The sequence below is a fragment of the Myotis brandtii genome, unplaced genomic scaffold (genome assembly GCF_000412655.1).
Source record: "Myotis brandtii unplaced genomic scaffold, ASM41265v1 scaffold601, whole genome shotgun sequence".
NCBI lineage: Eukaryota > Metazoa > Chordata > Mammalia > Chiroptera > Vespertilionidae > Myotis > Myotis brandtii.
Genome location: NW_005370276.1, coordinates 1,421,556 through 1,432,159, shown reverse-complemented (window position 1 = coordinate 1,432,159; position 10,604 = coordinate 1,421,556). Strand labels below are relative to the sequence as shown.

Below are 10,604 nucleotides of genomic sequence, written 5' to 3'. Positions count from 1 at the left end.
GGCGGGCGGGATTTGCAGTGAAATAGGGAAGGGTCTCTGCTGGCGGAATTGATGGGGTAGTGGGGTCTGCACAGAAGCTGGGGGAACGAGGGGGCCCTAAAATGGATTTGGGAGGGAGCCCTCGCTAAATTGGAGGATTGGAGGAGGTGAGGTCTGTTTGTTCCCCAAGAAAATACAGGCGAGGGACCTGCGCCGTGGCCGTGAAAGGATGGTCCGGGTGGGCCTGAGAGGCCGCCTGCGCCCATGACCTGCCCATTGTTCGCAGGTCCGACATGGGATCCCAAAAGCCTCGGATCCTGCCTTGGCTGGTGTCTCAGCTGGACGAGGGGCAGCTGGAGGGCGTGGCTTGGCTGGACCAGAGCCGCAGGCGCTTCCGCATCCCCTGGAAGCACGGTTTGCGGCAGGATGCCCAGCAGGAGGACTTTGGCATCTTCCAGGTGTGTGGGAGCTGAGACTCAGGAAACCCGAAGGTGCGGGTGCGGTGGACTGTGAGGAGTGGAGTTACAGTGGGATGGGGAGGGCTTAGGATAGTTGATAGGTGTGGGATAGCTGGAGAGCCCAGGTTCCAGGAGTAGAACTAGGAAAGCAGGTTAGACCATGAAGGAAATGCATCCTGGGAGTTCAGGGCTCACTGGGGATGGGATCTTGGATACAGAATTCTGGGGGCGGGTCTTGGAACATGAGACCAGACTGGGCTGAAGCTGAGGGTACTTACCACCAACTTAGAATACTACACCAGTGGGGGTAAACCCAGTTAGAGTTAGAGTGGGAGGGGGCGGGGCTATTACAGAGGGTGCCCTAGGGCAGGCTGGTTGCAGTGTTAGACACCTAGTAGGGCCTGGGAGGTTGGCTTAGAAAGCAAAGGATTTTGAAAGGTGGAGGCAGGGGGACTTAGGGCACTGAGAATTTGGGGAGAGAACCTTAACAAGGTCGGTGCTAGGATGAGAGGGGGCAGGGTTATGACCCCTGGGGTGGGGTCGGAATCATCTGCTCCTCTATCCTGGTCCCATTGGTTCCCCAGGCCTGGGCAGAGGCCAGCGGTGCCTACACTCCTGGGAGAGATAGGCCTGACCTGCCAACCTGGAAGAGGAATTTCAGGTCTGCCCTGAACAGGAAGGAAGTGTTGCGTTTAGCTGAGGACCGGAGCAAGGACCCCCACGACCCGCACAAGATCTATGAGTTTGTGAACTCAGGTGTGCTGGAAGCGGGGGTTCTCATGGAGGAATGGGATTGTAAGAGTCCCTAGCACCCCCTTTCCGCTCACCACCTCTCTCGCCAGCAGTTGGGGACTTCCCGGAGCTGGAGACTTCTCCGGACACCAATGGCAGATTCAATACCTCTGACACCCAGGTACGCATGCGCCCAGCCCTCCTGCCCCCTCAGTCTCTGTCCCATCGCCTCTGCGTCCCTGTGCACCTGTTCAGGCCTCATTCTCCCCATGGACCATTGTCCGCCTCCTCCCTGGCCTCCCTTCTCTCCCTCCCCTGACCCAGAGCTGACCCTCCCCCTCTCCTGCTCACAGCCCTCCATGGCTTCCCAGCACCCTCTGGAGAAAGTTCCGTTTTCACCAGGCATTCGAGGCCCTAACACACCTCCGGTTGCTTTCCTTGCTTTCCAGTCTCTTGGGAACTAGAAACTCCCTGCCCTTGATCTTGCTGATGTCTGTGCCAGGAAACGTCCCTGGGGGCATTCTCCCCAGACTTCTCTGCCCAGGTCTTGCCTGCGTGGAGCCAGATCCTTGGGCTGAATTAGCTGCTCTCCCGGACCTCCTAGCCCTCAGCATACATCAGAGCATTGTGCGCTCTGTGCCCAGGGTGGACTCTCCCCTAGATCGGAAACCCCTAGGTCAGTGATGGCGAACCTTTTGAGCTCGGCGTGTAGCATTTTGAAAAACCCTAACTTAACTCTGGCGCCGTGTCACATATAGAAAATTTTTTGATATTTGCAACCACAGTAAAACAAAGACTTCTATTTTTGATATTTATTTGATATATTTAAATGCCATTTAACAAAGAAAAATCAACCAAAAAAATGAGTTCGCGTGTCACCTCTGACACGCGTGTCATAGGTTCTCCATCACTGCCCTAGAGAGCAAGGCTCAGGACTGTCTCCTCTCTGGGTCCCCATATTGCTGAACATAAGGCCTGACCCATGGGAACTCTTCAGAAAATGCTGTGGAAATGCCTGGACCCTTCTCTCTCTCTCTCTCTCTCTCTCTAGGAAGACATTCTGGAGGAGTTATTGAATGACATGGCCTTGGGCTCAGTTCCAGATGAGGGGGCCTCGAGCCTGGCTGTGGCCCCAGAATACCCCCCTCAGCTCTTGCTGAGCCCCAACTTAGACATTCCTGCTCCCTACCCAAACTCAGCGCCCCCTGAAAACCCACTGAAGCAGCTATTGATGCCCCAGGACGGTGAGTGCCAGCTGTGGGCTGGGAGGAGCTGGATCTGGGGTGATGGGCCCTTACACGCTCTCAATCTCTCCCTTCACGTTGCCGCCGCTGCTGCTCAGACTGGGAGTTCGAGGTGACCGCCTTCTACCGGGGCCGCCAAGTCTTCCAGCAGACGGTCTTCTGCCCGAGGGGCCTGCGGCTGGTGGGGTCAGAAGGAGGGGACAGGACACTCCCTGGGCAGCCGATCACACTGCCAGACCCCGGGGCGTTCCTGGCAGACAGGGCCGCGAAGGACTATGTGAGTCGTGTGCTGAGCGGCCTGGGCGGGGGACTCGCTCTGTGGAGGGAAGGGCAGCGGCTCTGCGCCCAGAGGCTGGGCCCCTGCCACACATACTGGGCTGTGGGCGAGGAGCTTCTCCCCGACAGCGGCCACGGGCCTGATGGCGAGGTCCCCAAAGAGACGGAAGGAAGCGTGTTCAACCTGGGGCCGTTTGTGGCAGGTGAGTGGAGAGGGGGCCCCAGTGGTTAAGAACCGGGGTCTGACCTTTCGGGATCCTGCTGCTGTTGGCCATTTAGCCTAGACTGCTCTGAGCCCGGCAAGTCTGAGGGTCCTCTCCCTCCCTCTGCCTACCCAGGGCTGGGAGGAGGCACGGGGCCCCCTGCACAGAAGGTGTAGGGAACTAGCTGCCATAGTTGTCATTATTATTACCAACTAGAGGCCCCGTGCACGAAATTCATGCGGGGGGTGGGGGGGTTCCCTCAGCCCAGCCTGCACCCTCTTCAATCCGGGACCCTTTGGGAGATGTCCAACTGCCTCTCGCTATTCGGGACCGCTAGCTCTGAACCGCTCGCCTGCCTACGTGCCTGATCACCCCTAACCACCTTTGCCTGCCTGATCACCCCTAACTGCTCTCCTACCAGTCTGATCGCCCCTAACTGCCTCCGCCTTGCCCCACACCTGGGACCCAGGATTCCCTTCTCCTGCCGGTTGCAGGCACCTGGGACCCGGGCTTCCCTCCCTCTGGCCGGCCGTAGGCACCCAGGACCTGGGCCGGCTTCTCCCAGGCCGGCTTCTCCCAGGCCGGCCGCAGCCACAGGGACTGTGGGCGGGTGGCTTCACCTGGGCCGCAGGCACCCGGGACCTGGCTGGTCCCCATTCCTCTCTCACGAGCTCATTTGTGCCTGGCTGGTCCCCATTCCTCTCTCCCCAGTGTTGAGTGTCTGCACAGTTCCAGCGCTAGGGCAAGAGGGCATGAGGGCGTGATGACTATTTGCATATTAGCTCTTTATTATATAGGCTTATGGTGGACAGAGAGACACAGGAAAGATCCCGTAGGACTTTGCTAGCCAATAGCACTTTCTTTGCATTCCCCAATATTGTACAGTATCCAGCCACATTGCTATTGAGTACTTAGATGCGCTGAGAGCATCTGAGGAAGTGAGTTTTAAACTATTTGCATTTTAATTAGTTACCATTTAAATAGCCCTGGTGGCTAATGGCTACTTAGGGACAGTGTGGCCTTAGGGGGTTAAAGAGCAGTAACTGTCAACATCTTTGGGAGAGGATTCCCCTCCTGGACCTGCTTCCCCATCCTGAATGCTCAGGGGAGGTGGGAGCGGATCGTCCAGCCCTACCCTGATGGGTGGGAGGGAAAAGGAACTTTTATGTTTGTGCCAGAATTGTGGGGACTTGACGCACATCAGCAGCCCCCTGGTTTTGATGGCAGAGGTATGCCAGGCTTTAGGTTAGTGGGGAAGGTAGGACATTATTCAGGTTTTAGGGGGAGGGGCAGGTAGAGGTCTCCCCATCCCTGACTAGGCTCTTGGGCCCGCAGATCTGATTGCCTTCATCAATGGAAGCGGACGCTCACCACGCTACACCTTCTGGTTCTGCATGGGGGAGTCATGGCCTCAGCACCAGCCGTGGACCAAGAAGCTAGTGATGGTCAAGGTGCCTGCACCTTAGGATCCTGGAGCTGGGGGGGTGGGGGGGGTCTTCCAAAAGAATAGGTCGCTCCCAGGAACTACAATTCCCAGAAACCCCTGGAGAAACAAAAATTTCCAACTCTCTACATCACCATTTTCCCCCCTCACCAGAGGATATTTTCATTGATTTTTAGAGGGCGGGTGGGGGTTGCGGGGAGAGAGAGACATCAACTGGTTGCCTCCCACACTGAACCTGCAACCTTTCAGTGTATGGAATGATGCTCCTACCAACTGAGCCACACCAGCCAGCCAGGGCTGCAACCACCATTCATTCCCAGAGACTTCTGGGTGTCCTACCCATGGCCTTATCCATGGCTGGGACACCCAGAAGCCTGTGGGAGTTGGTGGACTATAAGTCCTAGCAGCCTGTGAGGAACTACAGCTCCCAGGAGTCCTTCTGACACCAGCTGCTCAGCCCTAGCTTCTGGGAGCCCCTCTGGCCTCCGTGGTTGTGAACATGGGAAAACTACAACGCACAGCAGTCCTGAGCCCAAGAATTCATCCTGGGTTATGGTGGGACCTGCTGGGAGTTGTAGTCCACTCAACCCCACCCCCTACAGTAGACAACGTTGGGTGCCTCCCTTGACCATGTTTCTCCCCCACCTCCTATAGGTTGTTCCCACGTGCCTCAGGGCTCTGCTAGAAATGGCGCGGGTAGGGGGTGCCTCCTCGCTGGAGAACACTGTGGACCTGCACATTTCCAACAGCCAGCCTCTCTCTCTCACGTCGGAGCAGTACAAGGCCTACCTGCAGGACCTGGTCGAGGACATGGATTTCTAGGTCACTGGCCAGGTCTGCACCCACCACTCGTGGGTGCAGGTCCCTCGCCTCCACCAATAAACTACTTCTTGCCACTGTCACCACTTGTGTGTGGTATTCGGTGTCCCCAGGCCAGCCCCGACCCAAGCTGGGCACTGCTCCTCCGGACCTCAGCTTATGCATCTGCAGGCCGCCCACAACTCGGGTGCTCACAGTGAGGGCGAGACACTCATCACCCACACACCTCTTTCCATGGACCTGGTGAGAAGGTGACAGTCATTCCCACTTTACAGACCGAGACAGTGAGACTTAGAGAGGAGTAAAGGTCACAAAGTAGGAGACACAAGCTGGGTCAGAATCCAGTCCTATTTCAAAGCCACTGCTCTCCGAGGGAGGCCCAGGGCCGCCTCCGGAATCCCCATGTTGCCTCTGAACAGCCGGGGCCACGCTCCGGTATGCAGAGAGCTCCCTGCCTAAACGGCCCTGTCTGTCAGGGGCCCTGGCTCCCTCCAGCTCCTGCGGGGTGGCCTCAGGCACGTCCTCTGTCTGGGGCTGGGACGGGCAGTGGTAAAGGAGCTCTGTGCCCCACCCTGGAGCCCACATGCTCCAGCGGCCCGGGCACTGCCGCCTTTCCTCACCACGCCTGGGTTCTGGGCCACAGGACTGAGTGAGGCCAGCACCGCCCTGCCGCACCATGAGGCCCTCACTGCGTCTCAGGAGGGTGGATTCCATCCCCCCACCTCACGGACTGGTAAAGCACAGCCCAACCCAATGGGGGTGGGCATGTCCCAGGCAGACAAGCAGCATTCCTCACCACGCCTGGGTTCTGGGCCACAGGACTGAGCAAGGCCAGCACTGTGTCTCAGGAGGGTGGATTCCATCCCCCCACCTCATGGACTGGCAAAGCACAGCCCAACTCAATGGGGGCGGGCACGTCCCAGGCAGACGAGCAGCGCCTGGGTGCCCCGAGCTGGGAAGACTGACCAGGGGCCTGGCCCCTATGTGCCATCACCACCCTCTCAGCAGCAGCAGCTGACAGCGTCCCGGGAGGGTCCTAAGTGCTTCCCCTGCCTGCTTCTCACTTAATCCTCACAACACCCACTTTATAGATAAGGAAACTGAGGCCCAGAGAGGGGCATGTACTAGCCCCGAGCCACACAGTCTGGTCTCCCTGTTAACCACCCTCAGACTGGGGCCAAGCCTCCTGCGTGTGTGTCCCTAACCCCTCCCCAAATTAGACTCTGAAAAGAAAGGGCTAAAATCACGGGGTTCGAAGGTAACATTTCATGAAATCTTTAATGAAACTGGGGGAGGGACATGAACAGAGGGGAGAGGCGATGGGGACAGGCTTGGGACAAGGAAGATGGGCACAGGGCTGGGCAGGGGGCTCTCCTCATCCCCACAGCAACCCTCTCCCAATCATCCCACTGACGGGGGAGGGAAGTGGAGAGGTGGAGCCATAAATACGTCCAGAATTCTGAGGAGGCAGAGGAAAGAAGTGGGGTTGTTGGGGGTCTCAGAGAGGGGGCAGGGGCAGGCCCAGGCCAGGGCCGCCCTTGTCAGGGGGCCCTGGCTCCTTGGGTGGTCGTGGGGGCCCTGGGGGGTCCCCTGGCTTGCGGCCGTGCTTGCGGAAGTAGCGGTAGCGTTGGACGTAGGCGCGCACCAAGTTGCTCACCTTCACGGGGTTGATCTCCCCACTTTTGCTGTGGCAGATCTGGGGAGCGAGGGGCAGCTGCGATCACTGCCAGCCCCCCAGGCCCCGTCCACCTGGACTGCTGAGCCAGCCTGGGACTAGGATAGCAGTCGCTCCCCAATGTCCAGGCCAACGTCCCTACTTATCCTGCCAGCAGAACGGGCCCAGATGGGCTTGAGACCTTGTCACCCTCCTCACCTTGCAGACTCACCCCCCATCCCTCAGTCTCCCGCTCTGCGCACATCTGTCTGCCCTCCCCTGTCTCTGCGTCGCGTCCTCCACCCACCTCTGTGTCTGTCCCCCTCTGGGCCCACCTTGTGGACGGCCTTCCTCAGGATGTCCTTGTACTCCTCCTTGGTGATGTCCTTCTTCTGATAGTACGGCTTGATGGCCAGCTTCACCTCCTCCACCGCCCGCTCCTGTGTGTGCAGCTTCTTCAGGTACTGGCGACAGTGACAGAGGGGAAAGGGGACAGCAAGGCCAGGTGAGTTCCTGCGGGACCCGGCCTCCACCCCTGCCCGCCACTCAGCCTCCTGGCCCAGCAGCCCCTCTTGGAGGGGGACGCCGTGCTCAGGGGCTGCCTGGGCACCCCATGCTGAGGTCACCACGGACCACAGGCCTGGGCCTCTGAGTGTCACTGAGCACGCCCTCCGGGCCGCACTCTGGCTGTCCCAGGTGGCCACGGACACACGTGTCCCCTGCCCTGACAAAGTTCACAGTCCGGTGGGGAGACAAGACGTTAGCCAAGCAGCACGACTGTTGTCATCAGACTCTATGAGACTTCCTCTGATCGCAGCAGGAACGTGTGGCCAGGCTTCCCGACACTGCCCTGGCTGCTGAGTGGACAGCAGGGCTGAGGGGCACTGGGGGTCCAGAACTGGTTAGGAGTAGAGGGGAGGGCATGGGGGGAGGTGCTAGAATCCTGCTCTACCTCCCGTGGCCTGGACGAGGGACCAAACCCCTCTATAGCTCACTTGTAAAATGCAGACAGTACTCGTGGGGAGGGGGAGGTGACACATGGAGGCCACCGCAAGGGGAGCTGTGACTGTTCTGAGGTGGGGACAGGACAGGGAGCAGCTGAGAGACCCCAACCCCTGCCTCAACCTCAAGTGGGATCTTTGCAAAAACCGACGGATAGGACACCTCTAGCAGGAGAGCACATTCAAGCCAGAGCCAGTCTGCACAAGGGACAGTCACCCGAAACAGCAACCCTGGGGAGGTCGCCTCCCGGGCCAGGGCTGAGGGAAGACAGGAACAGTCAACTGAGTTCTGGCAAGGGCAGCACACTCCAGACTTCAGGGCCAGCATCTCGGAAGAGATGATGCAAACTGTCCGCTGAACCCCTGGGCTGCTTGGGCAGCGCCACTGCTAGGAGAGCCACCGGCCACCCCGAGAGTCCTCGGGCCTCCCTCACCCCACGGGAAGTGGGTTTCTACAGAGAAGGGGGCTGTTCCCCACAGCCATCTCAGATGTGGCAACGGAAGACAGCAGGCAGAGAACAGACCAGAGCAGCCTCACGCACAGAGCAAGGGACCCGTTGCTGGTCACAGGGCTGTACTGTCCTTGTCCTGCAGACCATGGCGGCTGGATGCGCCAGCGACCCGCAGAGCTGTGCCCTGCCACTGCCCCTCACACGGCGCTGTTTATGGGGTTTACTCTGCTCTCCCTCTGGCGCGGTACATGAAGTGTATTGAGGGACGGGTAGCCATGATCAGCGACAGGCTGTTGGACCTTAACAAAAAGCATCCTGAACTGACCAAAAAGATAACAGCCCGAGGTCTGGGAGGAGGAGCCAGATGGAAAACCTGTCTGTATTTGCCCAGCATCTATTCTTCCTTCCTTCATCTAGAAAATGCTTGATTTTTGTTTGTCAACCACTCTTTCCCTTACACAAAAAGATGGGGATGAAGAAAGGGAAGGAAGGAAGGAGGGAGGTATGGAGGGAAGGAGGGATGGATATGGGCAACCAAGGGGTAGACTGTAGTGGGTATGAGTGTGTTTATATCCTTTCTCTCTCTCTCTCTCTCTCTCTATATATATATATATATGTATGTGTGTGTATTGATTTCAGAGACATATATATACATATATATACATATATATATAATTTTTTAAAAACCTGCCCAGCACCCATTCATCCATTAGAGTGACAGTTCAGATCCTTACAATTTAACAACTTCAGTTTTTTAAAAATCTACGGCCCCGTCTACTGGCATCGTCTTTGCCATTCTCCTTGGGCCCCTGCATCTCAGTATCTGCTCCTGTTCTCTGCAAAACTGTCACCATCATCCCACCTCTCCCAAGCCCAGCTCACCTTATCTGTGTCCCCTCGTCCCTCGGAGCTGCTACTGCCCTCTCTCTTGTCAGATGCAGCAGCCAGCCCAGTGGGGGTGGGAGGGGTAGAGCCGCAGCCCCCTAGGGGAAGGCTGCCAGGGAGCAGGTAGCTGGAGGGGCCAGGGGGCAGGCCCAGAGAGGTGGGTACAGGAGCTGGTGTCACCCCTAGACTGGAGGGTGGCTTCCGGTGGCTGAGGATCTGTGGAAGAGGTTGGAGGATGAACAAAGGGCCGTGGAGGGAAAGAGGAAGCATGTACCCCTATTATTTCCACCCTGATTTCTCAACAGCCCCAAGGGTAACAAGCTCCGCTTCTGGCCAATATCTTGCCTCAAGGCCTGCTGGGAGTTGTAGTTCCTCTCCTAACCCAAGGCAGGGGACAAGAGAAGGGGCTGTGGGGACTCTTCCTCTGGGGAGCCCACCTGGTTGGTGGCCTGGATCAGCTCCTGGGCCTTTGCTCTGCTCGCCAGATTGGCTTCTTCCATCTTGAAGAGAAGTGCAGTCACTGCAGGAGGCGGAGAGTTGATGACAGGGCGGTCCGGGGTTGACAGGAGATGAGAGTGAATCTCACCTCTCCACCTACTGCCATCCCCCGGGCCCCCTGGACAGGCCTAAGGCCGAAGGCTCAGAACTAAGAAAAGGGGGCCTCGGCCACTGAAAAACACCCCCTCCACACCCCGATGTTCTTGCCGCTCAGGGTGTGTGCGTGTTGGTGGGTGGGCCAGGGCCAACCACTGACAAGGTGGTGGCAGAAGTGAGATTCTGGCTGCTCAGCCTCCACAGCCAATCCTAGCCTCTCTCACCACGTCTGTGACCTGGCAGAGACTCCTGCCATTCCCTAAGGAACACTGCTCACCCCATTCTTCCTGGCCCCCCATCAAGTCTATACCAGTCTCGTGCAGGAGGACGCCTGGACACGCCCCACTCCAGCCGTGCTGAGCTGGCCACCCTGCCCGTCTGCTCGGCTCTCTTCCATCACCCGAACATCTAGAAGCCTCCCGGACAGACCCTGATGGGCCCTCGCCCACCTGCGGCCTCCAGTCCAGGTCACTACATACCCACCCTTTCCAAGGCATCCCACTGCCACCTCAGGTGTCTCCATACGGTGTCATCTTTCCTGGTCCTTTCCGCCCACCCCAGACCGCCCTGGCCCCGGCAAGGGGAACACTCACAGGCCAGGACGCCACTGGTAGTGCAGTCCACACCAGCAGGCAGGTTCCAGGGCAGGGGTGGGGGCAGCGTGGGCAGCTGGGAGACACGGGGAGCCGGCCCGTCCTCTGCCCCCGAGTCGGTGGCAGGCTGTTGCTCCTCTTCCTCCTCTTCCTCCTCCTCCTCTTCTTCCTCCTCCTCCTCCTCCTCCGCCCCACCTCGGACCCCAGGCTCCTCAGTGGCCTCTTCAGGCAAGAAGGAGACCTCAGGTGTCTTACAGCTGCTGTCCACCG

At 58.5% G+C, this 10,604-nt stretch overlaps 2 protein-coding genes across 6 annotated transcripts in view; one reads left to right on the top strand and one right to left on the bottom strand.

Moving 5' to 3' along the window:
• Positions 1 to 10,604, top strand: part of IRF3 (interferon regulatory factor 3) — a 14,978-nt gene that overhangs the window by 595 nt on the left and 3,779 nt on the right. For 4 of the 5 annotated variants that reach the window (XM_005879533.2, XM_014550468.1, XM_014550466.1 and 1 more), the window contains exons 2-8: positions 266 to 437; positions 1,022 to 1,193; positions 1,280 to 1,350; positions 2,221 to 2,413; positions 2,512 to 2,892; positions 4,228 to 4,343; positions 4,991 to 5,228. In XM_005879533.2, coding sequence (XP_005879595.1) covers positions 273 to 437; positions 1,022 to 1,193; positions 1,280 to 1,350; positions 2,221 to 2,413; positions 2,512 to 2,892; positions 4,228 to 4,343; positions 4,991 to 5,158 — 1,266 coding nt within the window. In that variant the 5' untranslated portion in view covers positions 266 to 272 and the 3' untranslated portion in view covers positions 5,159 to 5,228. Of the gene's footprint in view, positions 1 to 265; positions 438 to 1,021; positions 1,194 to 1,279; positions 1,351 to 2,220; positions 2,414 to 2,511; positions 2,893 to 4,227; positions 4,344 to 4,990; positions 5,229 to 10,604 lie in introns of those variants that run through there. The other variant, XM_014550465.1, reaches the window with a different exon arrangement.
• Positions 6,407 to 10,604, bottom strand: part of SCAF1 (SR-related CTD-associated factor 1) — an 11,575-nt gene continuing 7,377 nt past the window's right edge. Inside the window, exons 9-13 of the mRNA XM_014550437.1 lie at positions 10,335 to 10,604; positions 9,585 to 9,667; positions 9,145 to 9,363; positions 7,145 to 7,273; positions 6,407 to 6,851 (exon numbers count right to left, since the gene is read on the bottom strand). Coding sequence (XP_014405923.1) covers positions 6,654 to 6,851; positions 7,145 to 7,273; positions 9,145 to 9,363; positions 9,585 to 9,667; positions 10,335 to 10,604 — 899 coding nt within the window. The 3' untranslated portion in view covers positions 6,407 to 6,653. The remainder of the gene's footprint in view (positions 6,852 to 7,144; positions 7,274 to 9,144; positions 9,364 to 9,584; positions 9,668 to 10,334) is intronic.